The 22,768-nt window shown below is 47.9% G+C and overlaps 1 protein-coding gene across 1 annotated transcript; it reads left to right on the forward strand.

The window, feature by feature from the left end:
* The first annotated feature begins 500 nt into the window (after window positions 1-500).
* SLC16A4 (solute carrier family 16 member 4) lies at window positions 501-20,534 on the forward strand. The gene is made up of 9 exons (XM_059488145.1): window positions 501-864; window positions 1,376-1,557; window positions 2,675-2,807; window positions 3,851-3,994; window positions 5,876-6,037; window positions 7,465-7,995; window positions 10,783-10,994; window positions 13,894-13,987; window positions 20,212-20,534. The coding sequence occupies exons 1-9, from the start codon at window positions 855-857 to the stop codon at window positions 20,352-20,354; spliced, it is 1,611 nt and encodes a 536-aa protein (XP_059344128.1). The 5' UTR covers window positions 501-854; the 3' UTR covers window positions 20,355-20,534.
* Window positions 20,535-22,768: the final 2,234 nt, after the last annotated feature.

Consider the following 22,768-nt stretch of genomic DNA (forward strand, 5'->3'; position numbering starts at 1 on the left):
TTTTTCACAGAGCCAACCCCCGGGGCTGCCGCACGCTCAGTTTTCCATCCTGTCCCCGCTCAGTGATGCTGTTCCCAGGCAGGGACCGGGCTCAGCCCCAGCCCGGCTCGGCTCGGCTCGGCCGAGATCCGGAGCTTTCCCCGCGATCACAACTTTGCAGGCTCCCCCTCCTTTTCCTTCCCTGCGGGATTTCTGCTCCGAACGCTCCGGGTTTCCTGTTCCCAGCTGGGCAAGGGGAGGGACTGCCGGCCCTGGGGCCTCGCAAGCCGAGCTCTGCCTCCAGAGAAGAGGAGGAGGAGGAAGAGGAGGAGGAGGATGGGTCCGTCCCCCCAGCCCTTGCCCGGCTCCATGTCCCGCTCAGCACCGACACCATCCTCATCCTCACCGCACGGGAATGAAGGAGCAGAATCTGGGGATTTAAACTTTGGGGCAGATGAAAAAGCTCTGAAAAGATTGAAGAAGCTCTGAAGACATTGAGGAAGCTCTGAAGAGACTGAAGAAGCTCTGAAGAGACTGAAGAATCTCTGAAGATATTGAAGAAGCTCTGAAAACATTGAAGAAGCTCTAAAGATATTGAAGAAGCTCTGAAGGTATTGAAGAGGCTCTGAAGATATTGAAGAGGCTCTGAAGATATTGAAGAAGCTCTGAAGATATTGAAGAAGCTCTGAAGATATTGAGGAAGCTCTGAAGATATTGAAGATGCTCTGAAGATATTGAGGAAGCTCTGAAGATATTGAAGAGGCTCTGAAGATATTGAGGAAGCTCTAAGGATATTGAGGGAGCTCTGAAGATATTGAGGAAGCTCTGAAGAGATTCCTCTTTGCTGTCGACAGTCCCGGGGAGGATTTTCCAGCATGCCAGGGGGTAAGGAAAAGTTCCAGTTCATCGCCCCAGGTGCTGCAGGGTCCAGCTGCTCCCTAGGGCAGTATTCTGCCCCTGCCAGGGGTATGGGATGGGTGAGAGGATGGGAGCTGAGAAATCTGGAGTGGGAGAGCTGGCAGAGAGCTGTGAGGGATCCCCGGGCTTCTGGCACAGCCCAAACTGCTAAAGCAGCACTAAGGCACTTAAAGCTGAAGTGGTTACAGTGATTTGGTGGGAATGAGAAAGAAAATTGAACTGTTTCCAGACAGGAATAATGTGGAATTGTCAGAGAGTCTGGTGGAAGCATCACCTGAGTGAGTGCAGAGCGTGGTGTCTGCCCCAGCACAGCCCTGGGGTTCCAGGGAATGGTTGGGAATGGTTGGGAAGGGTTGGGAAGGGTTGGGAATGGTTGGAATGGCTGGGAATGGCTGGGAGTGGTTGGGAGTGGTTTGGAATGGTTGGGAATGGGAACAGAGCAGTGGAAGGTGTTCATGTGTCCTGACGCTCTCACCAGCAGGAGAGGGGAAGGAGGATGAGGAGCTGGAGGGTGAGGAGCTGGAGGATGAAGAGCTGGAGGATGAGGAGCTGGAGGATGAGGAGCTGGAGGCTCCGGAGGCTCCGTCAGCTGGGAAGAGCCGAGGCTCAGGAGCAGCAGGAGCAGGGTGGGCCTGGGGAGTGGTGTTCCACTTCTTCCTGGTGAGTGGGGAATGATCCAAACCCTCCCGGGGCTGGGGCAGGGGGATCTCCAGGACAGACTGACCCCATCCATCCCAGGGCACACCCCAGCCATGCCATTCCCTGTGGAATGCCCCCTGAAAACGTCTCAGTGATGGACAGGAGGGTCCCCTTGCCAGGATGGCTTTTCCCTGGTCAAACACATCACCCTCAAGGTATGTCAAACCCCAAAAGAGTGACAAACCCCAAAGGGGTGTTCTGTCCCCTCAGCAAGGGCAGTGAGCTGAGAGCCAGGCACTGACTGGGAGCAGCACACACTCTTGGGGGCTCTCTGGGAGGACCTGGCACCTCAACACCCCTTAAAGCCACCAATTCTCTGTGCCCCAGGCTTTATCTTCCCACCAGTGATGAATCAAGGAGTTGTGAAGCTTGGAGAAGCCCTTTAAGGTCACTGAGTCCAGCTGTAAAAAAGCACCATGCCCCCAAGCTAGGAGAGCTTTCCTCCCTTCAAATCCACCCCGAGTGACTCACTGGCAATCATTAACCCCCTGCCAGCAGGGAGACAGCAGGAGTTAAAATTCAGGACACAAACTGGCTGTCCTTTGCCCCTGTGGCAGAGAAATCCCGGGAAACTGCCCCAGTTAATGTCCATCCCTGCTGCCCTCATCCCCTCCCAGTGAGCTCCACACTGATCCATCTGACCATTGCTGCAGTACTAAAAAATAACTTCAAAGGGAAAAGGATCCTATGAAAACTGAGCTCTAGGATTGGAGGGAAAGGGAAAGGGGAAAGGGAAAGGGGAAAGGGAAAGGGAAAGGGAAAGGGAAAGGGAAAGGGAAAGGGAAAGGGAAAGGGAAAGGGAAAGGGAAAGGGAAAGGGAAAAGGAAAGGGGAAAGGGAAAAGGAAAGGGCAACTTTATTCCTCCCCTTTGGAAAATCAGTTTTCAAAGGGTTTTCTGAGGATCTGCTGAGGCCAAACTCAGCATGGCCACCCCCAACCCACCCTGCTGGCATTCCCCAGCACCAGTCAAAGTGTCCCCGTTTGTTTCTCCCACACCCCCACAAAATGAGCAGAAGGAAAAGCTTTTCCTCCCTCCTGATGCCCTGTGGCACCTCCCCTGCACCCCCTCTCATGCCAGGTCAATGTGCTCGTGATGGGGATGCTCAAGACCTTTGGGATTTTCTTCGTGGCTTTCCGAGAGGAGATGGGGGGATCCTCAGAGCAGCTCAGCTGGATCGGCTCCATCATGTCCTCGCTGCGCTTCCTGGGAGGTGAGCTCCTGTCCCAGGGCCCTGAGGGGGCTCTGTGCACCCCATTCCCATCCCATTCCCACTCCAAACTGCTCCCAGCTGGACACAGCTGGCACCCACACGGGTCTGAGCAGGAATGTGCTCTAAACGCTGGGATGTTCAGATGGGATAGTGGGAAAAAATTGGAAATTGGGAAGAAATCCTTTCCTGTGAGGGAATCCTTCCCTTGTACAAGATTGTGTATGAGGATCAGGAGGGATTCTTCATCAGGAACTGGATTGACAGGACAAAGGGGAATGGGTTCTACTGGAAAAAGGGAAATTGGGGTTTGATATTGGAAAATCCTTTCTTTAGGATTTTTCCTCCTGAGAAGCTGAGAGGCCTCAGGAGGAAAAATGTAAACAATGATTATCTGCTGCTGTGGAATGCAACAGGTGCATCTGGGATTGGTCCATGTTGGATGTTTGTAATTAATGGCCAATCACAGCCCAGCTGGCTCGGAGAGAGTCCAAGACAGCTGCCCTTGTTATGATTCTTTGACATTCTATTCTATTCTTAGCTTAGCTAGCCTTCTGAGATGAAACCTTGCTTCTATTCTTTTAGTATAATTTTAATGTAATATATATCATAAAATAATAAATCAGGCCTTCTGAAACACGGAGTCAGATCCTCATCTCTTCCCTCATCCTGGGACCCCTGTGAACACGGTCACACATCCCAGCTTTACAACTTTCACAAAAGTTGTGGAGTTTTGATTATCTCCGCTAAACACTGTGTCCCCAGGGCTGAGCTGTGTCCCCATGGCTGAGCTGTGTCCCCAATGCTGATCTGTGTCCCCATGGCTGATCCATGTCCCCATGGCTGTGTCCCCATGGCTGATCCATGTCCCCAGGGCTGAGCTGTGTCCCCATGGCTGATCCATGTCCCCATGGCTGATCCATGTCCCCATGGCTGTGTCCCCATGGCTGATCCATGTCCCCATGGCTGATCCATGTCCCCATGGCTGTGTCCCCATGGCTGATCCATGTCCCCAATGCTGATCTGTGTCCCTGTTTCCCTCGCAGCCCCGCTGGTGTCCGTGCTGTGCTGCCGCCTGGGAGAGCGGCCGATCTCCATCCTCGGCGCTGGGCTGGTGGCTGGGGGCTGCCTGCTCAGCACCCAGGCCACCAGTGTCCCCTTCCTCTGCTTCTCCATGGGCTTCCTGCTGGGTGAGATGGGCATTGTTTTACTGCAGTGACAGTGAATCAGCTCCTTTAGCCTTAAACCTGGGGAAAAGGGGTTTTGTTCTGCAGGGGTTTGTTCAGCTGGAGGAGCTGAGGGGATCAGGGACAGGACCCAAGGAAGGAGCTGTGCCAGGGGGTTGGGATGGATCTCAGGGAAAGGTTCTTCCCCCGGGGAGTACTGGCACTGCCTGCCCTGCCAGGGACACCCTGTGCTCCCAAAAACAGCCCAGGGCCCTCCTGGGTGGGTGAGGATCAGAGACTCATGCAAAAGCTGTGTCAGGGGAGATTTAGGCTGGATCTCAGGAAAGGTTCTTCCCCAGAAGGTGCTGGCACTACCCAGGCTCCCCAGGGAATGACAGCCCCGAGGCTGCCAGAGCTCCAGGAGGGTTTGGACAATGTTCCCAAGGATGCCCAGGGTGGGATTTGAGGGTGTCTGTACATGGTTGGATATGATCCTGGTTGGATGTGATCTTTGTGGGTCCCTTCCACCTCAGGATATTCTGTAATTCCATGAAACTTCAGTGCCAAATCATCCCCAGCTCCTTTCTGTGAGAAACCCTGTGAACTCCCAAAGCTTCATGCTCAGAATAAAACATCAGTTTCAATATCCCAGTCCCAACCAACCTTGATAATTTCCTGGACCTACACAGATCCTGGCCTTTTAAAATCCCTTATAAAAGGGCAGAGCCTCCCAGACACCAAACCCACCCACCAAATCTCGCTCTCCCCTGAGTGTGAGAGCAGAAATCCTCTCCTTTCACCCAGGAACTGCCAGCTTGGGACAGCAGCACATGGAATCCCCACACAGGAGCCCCTTTTGGGCCTGGAAGGGGTTTGTGCCTTCCCTTGGCCTCAGTGGGGGTGTCCGAGGAGGAGCTCTCTGGGCTGGGTTTCTGGAGCTTTCCCAAGGCTGGGTCAGGGACATCTCTGCCATGGGGCACCATGAGTCTCTCTGGGGTGGGAACCTTTATTCTCATTTTCCCCCTTCCCCAGGGGTGGAGTTTCTCTGTGGTGGGAGCCCCTGATTCTCATTTTTTCCCTTCTCTCAGGGATAGACTTTGCCTGATGGAGACTCTCTGTGGTGGGAGTCTCATATTCTTGTTTTCCCCCTTCCACAGGGATGGAGTTGCTCTGGGGTGGAACTTTTATTCTCATTTTCCCCCTTCCCTCAGGGATGGGCTTTGCCTGGTGGGAGTTTCTCTGTGGTGGGAGCCTCTTATTCTTGTTTCCCCCCTTCCCTCAGGGATGGAGTTCTCTGGGGTGGAAGTTTCTTACTCTCATTTTCCCCCTTCTCTCAGGGATGGGCTTTGCCTGATGGAGTTTCTTTGTGGTGGGAACTTTTATTTTAATTTTCCTTAGAGATAGGCTTTGCCTGATGGAGTCTGTGGTGGGAGTCTCGTATTGTTTTCCCCCTTCCCACAGGGATAGAGTCTCTCTGAGGTGGGAGCCTTTACTCTCATTTTTCCCTTCTCAGGGATGGGCTTTGCCTTATGGGAGTTTCTCTGTGGTGGGAGCCCCTAATTCTCATTTTCCCCCTTTCCTCAGGGTTGGGCTTTGCCTGATGGAGACTCTCTGTGGTGGGAGCCTCTTATTCCCATTTTCCCCCTTCCCTCAGGGATGGAGTTGCTCTGGGGTGGGAGTTTCTTACTCTCATTTTCCCCCTTCCCTCAGGGACACGGTTTGCCTGATGGGAGTTTCTCTGCGGTGGGAACCCAATTCTGATTTTCCCCCTTCCCTCAGGGATGCAGTTTCTCTGGGGTGGGAGTCTCTCACTCTCATTTCCCCCTTTCCCCAGGGCTGCGCTTTGCCTGGTGGGAGTTTCTGTGTGGTGGAAGCCCCTAATTCTCATTTTCCCCCTTTCCCCAGGGCTGGGCTTTGCCTGTCTGTACCAGGCAGCTGCAGTGGTCACAGCCAAGCGCTGCCAGGCTCGCCTGGGGCTCAGCAATGCCCTGGCCCGCTCGGGCATGGGGCTGACCTTCCTCATGGCCCCCTTCACCCAGCTGCTCATCGAGGCCTATGGATGGCAAGGTGAGAGGGCACAGGCTGCCCACAGCAGCTGTGGGTCCCTGGCAGTGCCCAAGGCCAGGCTGGATGGGTTTGGAGCAGCCTGGCACAGTGGAAGATGTCCCTGCCATGACAGGGGGTGGGATGGAAGCAGCTTGAGGGCCCTTTCCAACCCAAACCATAATTTTTTTTGTTCCCTGCCTTCCAAATCAGCTGCCCCCAGCCTGCAGAGGCACCCAGCTCAAAGCTGCCAAGGGTTCTGTAAATTCCAGCTCCATGCACAGGAAAAAATTAATATATAATATATAAATTAATTTCAAGGAGCCAAAACATTTCATTGACAAGGAGCTTGCCAGCGTCAGGGTGATGCACAGCCTGGATTGCAGATCCCTGCTGCTGTACAGAACCTTGCTTCTCACTGAGCACAAAACAATCCCTGAGTCCCCTGTGGCTGCCCCTGGATCCCTGGAAGTGTCCAAGGCCAGGTTGGAGCAATTTGGGGTAGTGAAGGTGTCCCTGCACATGGCAAGGGTGGAATGGATGGGCTTTGAGGTCCCTCCCAACCCAAACCATTCTCCCAGGATATCTCTGAATACCCAGGATTCTCTGATTGTAATTTGGCACCATTATAATCTGGAATTTCTCTCTGGAAGGCATCCAGAGTTTCAAACTCCTTCCTCTGAAGGCAGAGAAGCCTCTCCCATCCCAACCATTCCCACAGCTGCCTTAGGGAGGCAAACAGGTTCCAGTCTGGATCAGCCCTACAGGGGCAAAGTCCTTCCAAAGCTGCAGCTGGATCCTGTTCCTTCCAATTCATCAGCTCTGACAGGGAATTTGGGGAGATCTGCAGGCTCTAAGAGGCTCTTCTTAAAATTCAACACACCAAGGAATGATTCTCCCTCTTCTACGATAGTCTGGGGACATCTTGGTAATAATTAAACACTTAATCAGTCATTAAAATCAGAGTCAAAACACAGATCTCAGAAATCAAACCCAGAAATCCCTCATTAAAATCAGAGTCAAAGCACAGATCCCAGAAATCAAACCCAGAAATCCCTCATTAAAATCAGAGTCAAAGCACAGACCTCAGATATCAAAACCAGAAATCCCTCATTAAAATCAGAGTCAAAGCACGGATCTCAGAAATCAAAACCAGAAATCCCTAATTTTACTGTAGTGTTTCAAGACCATCTTGAAGGTCCATCATGAGGAATGAGGAGAAGCAAAACAGAGCCCAGAGGTAGCTGTGGATTTGTTCTGTGCATCACAGCAAAATGAACTTCCAGCTAGAAAAGCAGGAATAAAATCCCTGTTTTGTTAATTCCTGCAGAAGGAGAAGGCAAACAGAGCTTTCTCCATGGCCAGCAAAAATCACACCCTGTTCTAAAATGCCATTTCCTGCTGCTCCCCGCTTCCAACCCAAGAACAAACCCCCTTTTTCCTCCCCTCAGGTACTCTGCTGATTTTTGGAGGTATCATGCTGAACCTGGTGCCCTCCAGCATGCTGCTGTGGCCTGCCAGCCCCCATCTGCCTCAGAAATCTGCCAAAAATCAACACCAGGGGTCTCCAGGGGCAGAGAAGGATCCAGAAACTCCTGGTGGGTGTTCAGATGGAAGCACCCAGAGGGAATTTCAGCTTCTCCACGCACAGGAGAGACTGGTGGTGCCCCATGGCAGAGATGTCTCAGAGCCAGCAGATCCATCTGCCTTGGGAGATCTGCAGAAACCCAGCCTGGAGAGCTCCTGCTCAGAAACCCTCACCAAGGCCAGGAGAAGCCACCAAACCCCTGCAGCCACCACAAAGGAACCTCCTCAGCCTCTGCTGGACTTCTCCCCGCTGAAGGATCCCGTTTTCTACATCTTCACCTGGTCCTTCCTCTTCAGCCACCTGGCCTATTTCGTGCCCTTCTTCCACCTGGTGGCCAGAGCCAGGACCTTGGGCTTGAGCAGCAGGGATGGCTCCTACCTCATCGCCGTGGCTGGTAGGCACAGGGACCTCCACACCCCCAGCTCACAGGAAAACACCCCAATTCTGCCCCAAAGTGGCCCCAGATATGTCCTGGGATGGATCCTCCTGGGTGCTTCTCCCAGGGCCATGATCCCACATCCTCCCTGCTCCCAAAAATCCCAAATCTTCCCTTAAAAGGTGCTCTGGGCCCACCACAGTCCCTGCTGGGCTTAAACCCACAGGCCAGAGAAGCATCCAAAACCCTCCAGTTTGACCCAAAAGGGAGAAATTCAATAGTGAGGGAAAACCTCCCACATTAATGAGGATCCAGGCATTTGGACTGGCACATCCCAAACTCCAAGTGGGGAAAAGAGAAGGCACAATCTCCAAAACCCAAACCCATGCCTGGCTTTAAGGCACATCCCCCAAAACCCAAACCCCAAAAATTAAATTCATGCTTGGGTTTAAGGCACACTCCCTAAAAACCAAACCCCAAAACCCAAACCCATGCTTGGTTTTAAGGCACACTCCCCAAAACCCAAACCCATGCCCAGATCCAGGCATTTGGATTTGGAATATCCTCCTCAAATTGGGGGAAAACAAGGCACAGTCCTCAAAAATCAAATCCATGCATGGTTTTAAGGCACACTTCCCAAAACACAAACCCCAAAACCCAAACCCATGCTTGGTTTTAAGGCACACTCCCCAAAAATCAAACCCCAAAAATCAAATTCATGCTTGGTTTAAGGCACACTCCCCAAAAATCAAACTCAAGCCTGGTTATAAAGAACAGTTCCCAAACCCAAACCCATGCTTGGTTTTAAGGCACACTCCCCAAAACCCAAACCCATGCCCAGATCCAGGTATTTGGATTTGGAATATCTACCTCAAAGTGGGGTTAAAACAAGGGACACTCCCAAAAACCAAACCCATGCATGGTTTTAAGGCACATTCCTCAAAAACCTAAACCCATGCCTGGTTTTAAGGCACACTCCCCAAAACCCAAACCCCTGCCTGGTTTTAAGCCAGGATTAACACTAAAGCCATCGTGGGGTAAGAAAGTGGCTCCAGCCTGAGTCAGCAGCAAATATTTTATTGTACAAAAATACAAAACTTTTATTTCTGCAGTGTTGGGGAATATTCAGCAGTGTGGGGTTGTGGAGGTGTTAGGATCCCCAAGAATTACTGGGATATTTGGGATTAGGAGTGGGAGGGACACAGGGCTCAGTGGGACATGAGCTCATTCAAGAGCTCTTGATCTTTGCTTCATAAAAATGTAACAAGAAATGTAAAAAACAACTCTCAGAAGTCCAACTCTGAAAACCCAGACTCTCAAAACCCCAACAACTAAAAGGCTGCTGAGCCTCTAAAATGTCTGGGTTTCTATAAAACGCCTGGGGTTTTAGAAAAATTAAATTTAAGAATTTAAATGATTATAAAATAAATAGAAAATAAAATATTAGGGTTAGTATAAATATTCAAGTGTAACACAAATAATGTATAAAAATAATATAAATAATATATTATAAAATACTGTAAAATAGAACTATATTAGAAAATATAATATGTAATATTGTATTATAATGTATAGTAAAAATAGAAAAATATTAAAAATATGCAAATACTAAATAATAAATACAGTAATGTGAAAGTATTATTTACCTATATGAAATACACTTATAGAAGTTAATATAGTAATATAGTAGAAAAAATATAATATAATATCATACATGTATATTATATTAATTATATTACTGATAATAAACTATAATTGGAATAATACAGAACATTATGAAAAATATAAAATATAAAATAGATAAATTTATAATATCTAATAAATTTATATGAAGCAATAATATCTAAAAATATCTAGAAATGATACTATTTCAACCTTACACAAAGTCAATATATTACATATACTACAAATAATAAATAAAATACTATAAAATATAGCTAAATTTATAGCTAATAAATGTATATGAAATAATAATATATAAAATATCTATAAATAATAGAATTTCTATATTACACAAAGTCAAGTATCAATATATTACATATACTACAAATAATAAATAAAATACTATAAAATGCTATAAAATAGAGCTAAAATTATAATATCTAATAAATGTATATGAAGTAATAATTTATTAAAAATCTAGAAATAATAGAATTTCCATATTACGCAAAGTCAAGTCTCAATATATTACATATACTATAAATAATAAAAATAATTATATAAAATACTATAAAATACAGCTAGATTTATAATATCTAATGAATTTATATGAAGCAATAACATATAAAAATACCTAGAAACAACAGAATTTCAATATTGCACAAAGTCAAGTCTTAATATATTACATATACTACCAATAATAAATATAATCATATAAAATACTGTAAAATCCAGCTAAATTTATGATATGTAATAAATCTATATGAAGTTTAAAATAATTTGTAAAAATAATAATTCATAAAAATAATTTGTAAAAATATCTAATAATGTATAAAAAGAATTTATAATAATAAATTATAAATAATTTATTAAATAATAATTTTATAAACAAGTTTATAATAATTTATAAAATAGTTTATAAAACAATAATAATTTATAAAAATAAATATAATTCATAGAAATACCTAGAAATAATAATTTATAAATAATTTATAAAATAGTTTATAAAACAATAATAATTTATAAAAATAAATAAAATTGATAGAAATATCTAGAAATAATAATTTATAAATAATTTATAAAAATACCTAGAAATAACAGAATTTAAAGATGACACGAAGTCTCTGAGCGCTCCTGTTCCCTCAGGCATCACGGAGATGCTGAGCCAGCTGCTCTCGGGCTGGGTGGCCGACCACAACTGGACCAAGAAGTACCATTTCCATGTCACCTACCTGCTCCTGAGCGGGGCCACCAACCTGCTGGGGCCGCTGGCCACCTCCTTCCACCTGCTGCTGGCCTACACCGTGGCCCTGGCCACCTTCTGCGGGGGCTTCATGGCCCTGGTGCTGCCCGTGCTGGTGAGTGCTGATGGGCCCAACAGGGCTGGGGGTGCTGATCCTGTCCCAAAATCAGAACCATCCCAAAACCATCCTGGGACAACCAGAACCAGAACCATCCCAAAATCACCTGGGAGGGACACCCAGAACTATCCCAAAACCATCCTGGGACAACCAGAACCAGAACCATCCCAAATCACCTGGGAGGGACACCCAGAACCAGAACCAGAACCATCCCAAAATCACCTGGGAGGGACACCCAGAACCAGAACCAGAACCATCCCAAAATCACCTGGGAGGGACACCCAGAACCAGAACCAGAACCATCCCAAAATCACCTGGGAGGGACACCCTGAACCAGAACCAGAACCATCCCAAAATCACCTGGGAGGGACACCCAGAACCAGAACCATCCCAAAATCACCTGGGAGGGACACCCAGAAATATCCCAGAATCACCTAGAACACCCATGAACCAGAACCATCCCAAAATCATCCTAAGACACCCAGAACCAGCCTAGATTGACCTAGAACACCCAGAACGAGAACCAGAACTGTCCCAAAATCACCTGGGACACCCAGAAACATCCCAAAACCATCCTGGGACACCAGAACCAGAACCATCCCAGAATCACCTGGGGCACCCAGAACCATTCCAGAACCATCCCAGAATCACCTGGGACACCCAAACCCATCCCAAAATCACCAGGGAGGGACACCCAGAACCATTCCAGAATCACCTGCGACACCAGAACCATCCCAAAACCATCCTGGGACATCCAGAGCCATCCCAGAATCACCTGGGACACCCAAACCATCCCAGAACCAGAACCATCCCAGAATCACCTGGGACAACCAGAACCAGAACCATTCCAGAATCACCTGGTAAACCCAGAACCATCCCCAAATCACCTGGTAAACCCAGAACCATCCCCAAATCACCTGGGACACCAGAACCATTCCAGAACCACCTGGGACACCAGAACCATTCCAGAACCACAACCAGAACCATCCCAGAATCACCTGGGACACCAAGAACCATCCCAAAATTACCTGGGACACCCAGAACCATTCCAGAACCACCTGAGAGGGACACCCAGAACCAGAACCATCCCAAAATCACCTGGAACACACAGAACCATTCCAGAACCACCTGGGACACCAGAACCATCCCAAAATCATCCTGGGTGTCCCAGAACACCCCAAAATCATCAGGGACACCCAGACCTGCAGCAGGGCTCCCCTGGACACCACGTGGATGCTCCCAGGGCTGGAGCCAGCCTGGAGAGCTGGGAGTGCTCAGCCTGGAGAGGAGAAGGCTCCAGGGAGAGCTCAGAGCCCCTGCCAGGACCTAAAGGGGATCCAGGAGATTCCCTTGGTGCCCCTTCCAGAGCCTTAAGGGGCTCCAGGGAGAGCTCAGAGCCCTTCCAGAGTTAAAGGGGTTTCAGGAGATCCCCTTGGAGCCCCTTTCAATGCCCAGAAGGGATCCAGGAGATTCCCTTAGAGGCCCTTCCAGAGCCTAAATGGGATCCAGATCCCATTGGAACCCCTTCCAGAGCTAAAGGGGCTCCAGGAGAGCTGCAGAGGGCCTGGGGACAAGGGATGGAGGGACAGGATGAGAGGGAATGGCTTCCCACTGTCAGAGAGCAGGGATGGATGGGATATTGGGCAGGAATTGTTCCCTGTGAGGGTGGCAGGCCCTGGCACAGGTGCCCAGAGCAGCTGTGGCTGCCCCTGGATCCCTGGCAGTGCCCAAGGCCAGGCTGGATGGGGCTGGGACCAACCTGGGACAGTGGAAGGTGTCCATGGCAAGGGTGGAATGGATGGGCTTTGAGGTCCCTTCCAACCCAAACCATTCTCCCAGGATATCTCTGGATACCCTGGCAGTGCCCAAGGCCAGGCTGGACAGGGCGTGGAGCAGCCTGGGGCAGTGGAAGTGTACCCACCATGGTGGGGTGGAATGAGAAGGGCTTGAAGGTCCCTTCCAAGCCAAACCATTCTATAATAAATGCAAAAATCTGCAACATCTCAGAGCTGGCTGCCCCCAGCTCAGCCCATCAGGCCAGGGCTGCTCCTGGGCTCCCCTGGCAGGGGAACTGCTGTGCCCAGGGCTGTGGTGTCCCCTGAGCCCAGGGCTGGCTCTGGGCTCCCCGAGTGTCCCTGGGCTCAGCACCAGCACTGAGCACCCTCACACTGAAGGGGCAGCTGAAGGATTCACACCTGAGTGAGGGGAGCAGAATTTGGGGCCTGGCCACTGCTCCTGCTCCCTCCCGTGTGGGCCCAGCCAAAGAAAATCCTCTGAAACATCAAATAATAAAAGAGATATGAAATAACTCTCCCAAATAATGAAATATAGCGGGTTTAGATTAGATTTTAGGAAAAAATCCTTCTCTTGAGGGTGCTGAGGCCCTGGCACAGGTGCCCAGAGCAGCTGTGGCTGTCCCTGAATCCCTGGCAGTGCCCAAGGCCAGGCTGGACGGGGCTGGGACCCACCTGGGACAGTGGAAGGTGTCCATGGCAAGGGTGGAATGGATGGGCTTTGAGGTCCCTTCCAACCCAAACCATTCTCCCAGGATATCTCTGGATACCCAGGATTCCCTGATCCAGGCAGGGAGGCACCATTATAATTTGGAATTTCTCTCTGCAAGGCATCCAGAGTGTCAAACTCCTTCCTCTGAAGGCAGAGAAGCCTCTCCCATCCCAGCCATTCCCACAGCTGCCTTAGGGAGGCAAACAGGTTCCAGTCTGGATCAGCCCTACAGGGGCAAAGTCCTTCCAAAGCTGCAGCTGGAGAGGAAATTCCTCAGGAAAAAAGAATTAAATAATCTCTTGTGCTTAAAAAAAAAAAAAATCAATTAATCTCTTGTGCAATGCATTCCTATGAAGCCAGTCACTAATTATCCATTTTGGTTTCCAAACAGGTGGATCTGGTGGGTGTGGAGAAGCTCCACAGCAACCTGGGCTTTGCTGCTTTCTTTGCAGGGATAGCAGCCATGGGAGGACCCCCTCTGGCAGGTGAGTGATGATTTATAAAACCCTCACCCACCCCAGAAATCCAGGGATAAACCATGCTGCTGCTTCACTCTCCTACAGGGATTCATCCCAGGATGGGTTTTCTGTTCAAACAGAGAGAGAGAAAACAAAAAATCCTATTTCAGAAATGTATTTGTATAGACAGGCAACATTTTGGTTGGGAATTTGCAAAATCCAACCAGCAGCTTGGAAAATGCTGCCTGAAGTATTTGGAAAATGATGCCTGGAGTATTTGGAAAATGATGCCTGGAATATTTACAAGATGCTGCCTGGAATATCTGAAAAATGATGCCCGAAATATTTGGAAAATGCAGTGAAGCTCCATGTGCAGAGTTCAGCCCTGAGCACAGCAGGGTAACAAGCACATTTCCATGGATTTTACTCCCAGTGGTGCTAAAATAACACTGAACTTGGACTGGAGGGACTGGAGGGGAAGAAAGGACAGACTGAGCAAGGTTCCCACCAGGCAGAGGCACTGACACACCAGGAGAAGGCTCAGTAATCTCTTGTTTTGACAGAGATTACACAGCTCAGCCACCACAGCTCTGGGCCCTGAGATAAGGAGCATGAAAAGCCTTTGCTCTTCTCCCTCTGCCAGGAAACCAAGGCAGCTGGGAGGATTTGGGAGATTTCAAGTGCTTAGAAATGAGTGTCCAGCATCTCTAAGGAGCAGAGGAATTGTTCTCATCCAAACAGCTTGGCCAGGACAAAGCTTTCCCTTCCCTGCAGCCGTGGGCAGCATTTGAGGGGGGATTCTGCCCCTCTGCCCCATTCAGAGCTGCTCCAACCCTGGGGAACATCAGGAGGACTTGGAGCTGCTGGAGATAAGAGGAGCCCATGGAGATCTCCAAGGGTTGGAGCCAGGCTGGGAGAGCTGGAGCGCTCACCTGGAGAGGAGAAGGCTCCAGGGAGAGCTCAGAGCCTAAAGAGGATCGGGGAGAGCTGGACAGGGATTTGGGACAAGGGAAGGAGGGACAGTGTCACTGTCATATTTTATGAAACATCCTGGTGAAGGGATTTTTCATAAAATATGACAGTGACAGGACACAGAGAATGGCTTCTGCTGGCAGAGGGCAGGGTTAGATGGGATATTGGGAAGGAATTGTTGCCTGTGAGGGTGAGGAGGCCCTGGCACAGGGTGCCCAGAGCAGCTGTGGATCCCTGGCAGTGTCCAAGGCCAGGCTGGATGGGGCTTGGAGCAGCCTGGGACAGTGAAGGTGTCCCTGCCCATGGCAGGGGTGGAATGGGAAGAACTTTAGGGTTCTTTCCAACCCAAACCATCATTTTTCATTCCTTGCCCTCCAAATCAGCTGCCCCCAGCCCACAGAGGTGCCTGGCTGGAAGCTGCCAAGGGTTCTGTAAATTCCAGCTCCATGCAAAGTTTCAGCAACTTTCTTTCTATAAAAATTCTATTCTTTCTATAAAAATTAATATTCCCAATCAACACCCCTGGGTTCTGCCCTGCCTCTGGATGCAATTTCAAGGAGCCAAAACATTTCATTGACCAGGAGCTCCCCGGTGTCAGGGTGATGCACAGCCTGGATTGCAGATCCCTGCTGCTGCACAAGGTGTGCACTGAGCACAAAACAATCCCTCAGTTCCCTGTGGGTGCCCCTGGATCCCTGGAAGTGTCCAAGGCCAGGCTGGATGGGTTTGGAGCAGCCGGGGACAATGGAAGGTGTCCCTGCCATGGCAGGGGGTGGAATGAGAAGAACTTTAGGGTTCTTTCCAACCCAAACCATCATTTTTCATTCCTTGCCCTCCAAATCAGCCGCCCCCAGCCTGCAGAGGCACCCAGCTCAAAGCTGCCAAGGGTTCTGTAAATTCCAGCTCCAAGCACAGGAAAAAAATTAATATTCCCAATCAACATCCCTGGGCTGGTTCTGCCCTGCCTCTGGATGCAATTTCAAGGAGCCAAAACATTTCATTGACCAGGAGCTCCCCGGTGTCAGGGTGATGCACAGCCTGGATTGCAGATCCCTGCTGCTGCACAAGGTGTGCACTGAGCACAAAACAATCCCTCAGTTCCCCTGAATCCCCTGGCACAGCAACACAGCAGGGGCTAAACACCCTGGCTGTCACTTATCCACACTCACATTGCAGTTAAAAAAGTTAAATTTCCATCCAGCTGCAATATTTCTGCACTAATGGGAAGCTTTTTGCTCTCTGCAGTGGGTTTGTAAAGCAGGTTTCCTGCAAAAAGCTTTGCACAGAAATCAGGCTTAAGGCAGGTGGGATAAATAAAGGCCAAATAAAGCCAAGGAGCAAAACAATTCCTGATCCATCTCATTACAGGCAGAGCAAGATGGAAACAATCCAGAGCTCAAGGATCCAAGATAAATTCTACAATTTTCTCTTGCAATGCAGTTTTAAGTGTGAAAACTGAGTGAGATCAAAAACTCCTAATGAAATGTCCAAAGCCATCTGCTCCTTGCAGAAAGCAGGATTTAAATGCTCTGGATTTGGTGCTCTCACCTCCTAGAAACCTTGAGTTTAGAATTACAATTTCATCAAACTCAAGTGTTTTTGCACAGTAGAAATAATGATGATGGATAATGAGAACTGCAAAGGTTAAAACTGCCTAATTTACATATTAGACCAAAGCCTAATGCAAGGAAAAGGTGACTTACCTGAAACAATCCAGAGCTCAGGATCCAGGATAAATTCTGCAATTTTCTCTTGCAATGCAGTTTTAAGTGTGAAAAATGAGTGAGACCAAAAACTCCTGATGAAGTGTCCAAAACCATCTGCTCCTTGCAGAATGCAGGATTTAAATATTCTGTGAGACCCTGGGATTTGGTGCTCTCACCTCCCAAAAAATTTGAGTTCAGTATTACAATTTCATCAAACTCAAATGCTTTTATACAGTGGAAATAATGATGATGGACAATGAGAACTGCAAAGGTTAAAACTGCCTAATTTACATATTAGACCAAAGCCCAACACAAGGAAAAGGTGACTTACCTGCAAATCTGTTCAGCTGAAAGCCCTGAAATCCAGGGCAGGACCCAAAGGGAAAGTCTGGAGTCTCCCTCAGAGCTCCCCATGCACTGGCACCTCTGGATGCTGAAATAACCCAGCCCAAAGCAGAATAAACATAATTTTGGCAGCCTGGAGCAAGCTGAGGAGAGAAGGGCACAGTTTATTTTCACAAGCAGTACAAATCACTGACTCAAAATGCAAAAGAGCTGAACCAAAGCATGTAATGAAAATTCTAGAAAATATTCCAGCCACCAGAGGACAAACTACAGTCCCAAGAAATTTGGGTGGTGAAAAGGGAGAGGATGGAGTCATCAAAAGCTCTGCTGCCACACGTATTTAGATGTTTGCTAAATTTTACCTTCTCCTTCCACTGAATTTTACTCCTCAGGGCATCAAGAATAAATAAAAATTCTGATTAAAGATCAGCAGTGCCATTTAAACAGCCTGAGCCAGCTGGTAGCAGCAGCAGTGCTGGGAATGTTTAGTTTGGATTACATTGCTGGGATTTACCAGCATTCCTCAAAAAACTGCTGCTTTGCTGGGGTTTGAACACCACAAGCTCCTAATTCAGCTTTCTGCAGCAGGAGTGATTATTGTTTTGTTTTGGAAATTAATTTGGGGCACAGAGACTGGAGTTGCTTCAGAAGGTTGGGGTGTGATGGAGTTGGTGGCTGTGCTGCCAGTGAGGCAATGCTGGTAAATCCCACTGCACCTAAATCCCATCCAGCACCAAAAAAACCCAGGAAAATAATAAAAAATAATAAAAAATAAAAAAAAAAAAAAAAAAAAAAAAAGAAAGAAATATCCTGAAGGATATTTTAAGAATTGCAATGAATCAGAGCTCTACTGGAGCACTCTGTTCCTCTCACAAATAACTACGTCAGCATTTCTTTCCAAATCCCAGAGACTTCCAGGCAGCAGGAACAGAAACTCCTGGGAATGAACCCCAGGGTCAGGGGAGAGGCCCCCAGTGCAGCAGCAGGGCATGGATCCCAGGAGGGGATGGATCCCACAGGGGATGGGAAACAGGGGATGGATTCCACCAAAGGGTGGATCCAAGGAGGAGATGGATCCCACCACAGGATGGATCCCAACATGGGATGGATCTCATGAGGGGATGGATCCCAGCAGGGCATGGATTCCATGAAGAGGTGGATCCCAACAGGGCATGGATCCCAGCAAGGCATGGATCCCACCAAGAGGTGGATCCCACCACAGGAGAGATCCCACTGTGGGATGGATTGATGGATCCCAACATGGGATGGATCTCAGCAGGGGATGGATCCCACCAGGGCATAGATCCCACCAAGGGGTGGATCCCAGGAGGGAATGGATCTCACCACTGCCAAAGGGCAGGGATGGATGGGAGAGATCCCATCATGAGATAGATCTCTCCAGGCGATGGACCCCACCATGAGATGGATCCCACCACAGGACAGATCCCAGCAAGGGATGGATCCCACCATGGGATAGATCCCACCAGGGGATGGGTACCACCATGGGATGGGTCCCACCAAAGGGTGGATCCCACCAGGGGATGGATCCGACTACAGGATGGATCCCATCAAGGGATGGATTCAAGGAGAGGATGGATCCTACCAGGAGATGGATCCCACCACAGGACTGATCCCAGCAGGGATGGATCCCACCATGAGGTGGATCCCAGCAGGAGATGGAACCCACCATGGGATAGATCCTACCAGGTGGATCCCAGCAGGGCATGGATCCCACCACTGCCAAAGGGCAGAGATGGATGACAGAGATCCCAACATGAGATGGATCTCTCCAGGGGATGGATCCCAGCAGGGGCTGCATACCACCACAGGACAGATCCCACCATGGGATGGATCCTCTTCTCCAGCTGCAGCTCCTCCAGCACGTGGCTCCCAGGCCATCCCTGAGGAGCAAACACACACAGGGACTCCCCCTGAGACAGCAGTGAGCCAGGACAAACTGAAACTGGGCAAAAGCAGCTGAGCTGTGCTTTATAAACCCTTCTGTGGAAATCCACGGCAGGGAATGTCAGTGCCTCTGCTCCAGCACAGATCCCAAACCTCACTGGCACCCTCCCTGAGCCCAGGACCTCAGGGACTGCATCCTGTCCCTTCCTGGGTTTGAGAAGCCAAATTCTGGGCCAGATCTGCTGTTTGTGGAACTCAGGGTCTGTATCCTGTCCCCTCCTGGGTTTGAGAAGCCCAGTTCTGGGTCAGACCTGCTGTTTGTGGAACTCAGGACTGTATCCTGTCCCTTCCTGGGGTTAAGAAGCCAGGTTTGGGCCAGATCTGCTGTTTCTGGACCTCAGGGACTGCATCCTGTCCCTTCCTGGGTTAAGAAGCCAAATTCTGAGCCAGATCTGCTGTTTGTAAACTCAGGGAAGCCCATGGATGTCTGGATTCCATGGATGTCTGGATTCCATGGATGTCTCCAGAGGAATTGCATTTCACACTAGCAGCAGATCTGGCTCAGCTGCTGCCCCACAGCCACCCACCCCACCCCACATTTGGGACTGGATTAGGGGTTTTATGTGCAGCAGCAGCATCTCCCAGAAGAATCTAATTTAGCAGAATCTAAAACTTTGCAGATTTTAGACTCAAAGAGAGGAACTCTCCACCTTTCAAAGTTCTGCCCAGAGCCCAGATGATTTGCCAGGACCAAACCCAACACTTGGAGGTCACTTTAAAAGGTGACCTGAACCCTCCAGACATTCCTGAGGCTCAGTGGAATTCAGCTTTTCCTTTTAAGTCCTCCCAGAGCTACTTTTATCAAGTTCACTTCCAGCTCCTGGCCTGGGGTGTCTCCTGTTAGACAAAGGACATGAAAGTGGGTCTGCTCACAGAAGACAAGGCTGGAGAACATCTGGTTTGCAGCCCAGATGTTGCAAATACCAACATGTGCAAGTCATCCCTTCAATCCAAGAGACTCTTCCATCAGCCACTTTTGGCCCACTTACTTAAACAGGAAAAAAAATAAAAATCAGGGATTAAATTCACATTAAATTAAACACCATGTCCACTACAAGGATCAAAGTTGGCTCTGGGAAAAATGACCTGCATGTCATTTCCTTACAGGAAATGCTGCCCAGGAAGAGTTAAAATAATTTAAGGAAAATATCTGAGCAATTCTTAGATGAGAACACACATCCTTTGCCTCCCACCCACCTCCCTGAATTATTTTTTTCCCTGAGAAAAATCCTCCAGCTTTAATAACAACCTTCTCTCCTGCAGGGTGGCTCTATGACTACACCCAGACCTACGCCTGCTCCTTCCTCTTTGCTGGAGCCTGTGCTCTCATCTCACCCCTTTCCTTCTTCTTCGAGCCTGCAGCCCAAAAATGGAAGCTAAAAAAAGCCAATTTGAACAAAAACTGAAGTTTTAAAGGCTGGGCTTTGATCATATCTACGTGGGAAAGCCATTGCCTGAACTGGGAAGGATCAACAGCAGCAACACTGAAAATACCAGAATATTCCAAAAGAATTGGAATTTTTGGATGTCAGATTCAGTTTGGATAGCTGGATATTTGTGCTGATTAAAGCCAGCTGAGAAATGCACAGTGTGAAGTGTATGGGGGGAATGCAGCCCATGGTGGTGCCTCTGCTCCTGAGCTGGGTTTTTGTGCCTCTCAGATTGAATCCTCAGCTCTGTCCTGACTCACTCACCTGGTGGCATGAGCAGCTCCCAGTGCCAGAGATTGCAGCTCATTTCTGCTCACTGGCCCTGGGGAGGGACGAGGGCAGGGACAGGGAGGGCAGGGAGATCCTTCCTTCCATGAGGATCCTGCAGGGGCTCCTCTCTCTGGGGCAAGGATGCTGCAGTGGGGCCACTCCACATCCCAGCACAGCCACTGCCACAGCACACAAGACCTGGGGGAAAAACCAGTTTGAATTAAAGCCAGATAATATAAATAATATAATAATATAATATAAACCACAACACAGCAAAGTCAGAGACCAAACCCACCCTCCCCAGCTTCCCAACCCTCCAGAGACTCCTGTCATGGACATATTTTATGAAAAATCCTTTTACTAGGATCTTTTCTCCTGAGAAGCCTCAGAGGAAAAGAAAAACAATAATTATCTGCTGCTGTGGAATGCAACAGGTGAATCCTTGATTGGTCTTGTGTGGTTGTTTTTAATTAATGGCCAATCACAGTCAGCTGGCTCAGACTCTGGTCAGTCACAAGATTTTATTATCATTTCATTCCTTTCTATTCCTTTCAAGCCTTCTGATGAAATCCTTTCTTCTATTCCTTAGTATAGTTTTAGTAGATCATTTTCTTTTAATACAATATATATAATAAAATAATAAATCAGCCTTCTGAAACATGGAGTCAAGACTCTCATCTCTTCCCTCCTCCTGGGACCCTGCAAACACTCCCAGGGATCCCATTCCAGAGGCAGCTCCAGTGCTGAGCCTGGATCCAACCAGCATCCCACAGATTTAATTTGGATGGATAAGACACAACACAGCAGCCTGGAATTTCTTTCCAGTAGTGAAAGTCCCATTTTTTAAAATCTGCTATTTAAAATTATTATTGTAAAAAATTTGGTATTTGAAATTTTGATGGTAAAAAATTGGTATCTGAAATTATTATGGTAAAAAGTTCGGTATTTGAAATTATCATGTCAAACTGGGATATTCATTCCAGCCAATGGTATCCTTCTCTTTACCTTTCCTTTTTTATTATTAAGGAGATAATGATATTATTTATTAATAATAATAAATATTAATAATATTTATATTATTACATTTCCTTTATTATCAAATAATATATATTATATTATATTATATTATATTATATTATATTATATTATATTATATTATATTATATTATATATTTTCCTATTAATTATTAAGGAGATTTAATTATCCTATTTTTTTCTCACCCCTTTTATTCCTCATCCCTTTTTTTTTAATATTAAGGCAGCAAGAGAGTGGTTTCCCCTATAGAAACACTCCTTTAAACTGTGAAACAGGTTATTTCAAGCCCAAAATGAGATGGTTTATATTTAATAAAAAGCTACAGAATGCTGTAACAGTTTCAAGGAGCTCCAACACTGTCACAGGTAAGAAAATTCCTCAACAGATGATGGACCAAATCCAGCGCTTACACAATTACACAGTGCCAAGAAAACTGTGCTTAAAACAGGGAAAAATTTCATGGAATGGGGAATCAGTGCTATAAACCAGATCATTTTTCATATGCTGTTTGACAGCTTTTCCTAGGAATCTGCAGGCACAAAATGCTTTGGGAATTGTCCTTTTCACTGGAACCATCCTCAATTTACACCTGAAACCTCAGCACCCACCACCCTGGGGTTGGGATGGAGCAGAGAATATCTGACCCAGGACAGGATCCCCAGTGGGGCATTTTCCAAGGCACCAGGATTTCTGGATAAAATGATTATTTCTGAGGTGTTTAAGGCACTGGGAGTTGCAGGGGGATGAACCAAACTCAGCCAATCCTGCACTGAGGCCTCAGCCAAGCCCTTCTGCAGCAGGGATGAAGCTTTCATTATAAAAAATTTGAGTTTTCACCTTGTGAAACAATAAAGTTCCTCACTCTCACCAACTCAAAAATACCAGCAGCTTTGCTGCTCTAACAGGAACCATGTGGGAGGATTTCCAATCCTGAAGCTTTAGGATTTTAGCATTTCTTTCTGGAAGGCATTTTAGGATTTTAGGGTTTTTTCTGGCTTTTAACAGAGTGGGACCAAAGCTCTGTGGGGATGGAAGGAGCCACCCCAGCTGCTCCCACTCTACACAATTCCAACACCTTTTATGC

Source organism: Ammospiza nelsoni, chromosome 23 (genome assembly GCF_027579445.1).
Source record: "Ammospiza nelsoni isolate bAmmNel1 chromosome 23, bAmmNel1.pri, whole genome shotgun sequence".
Lineage (NCBI taxonomy): Eukaryota > Metazoa > Chordata > Aves > Passeriformes > Passerellidae > Ammospiza > Ammospiza nelsoni.

What these genes read in the sequence shown, in the direction of transcription:
- SLC16A4 (XM_059488145.1), top strand. An exon ending in TGGTGTTCCACTTCTTCCTG is followed by an intron (nt 1,558 to 2,674) that starts GTGAGTGGGGAA and finishes CTCTCATGCCAG; the next exon opens with GTCAATGTGCTCGTGATGGG. An exon ending in CTCCATGGGCTTCCTGCTGG is followed by an intron (nt 3,995 to 5,875) that starts GTGAGATGGGCA and finishes CCCTTTCCCCAG; the next exon opens with GGCTGGGCTTTGCCTGTCTG.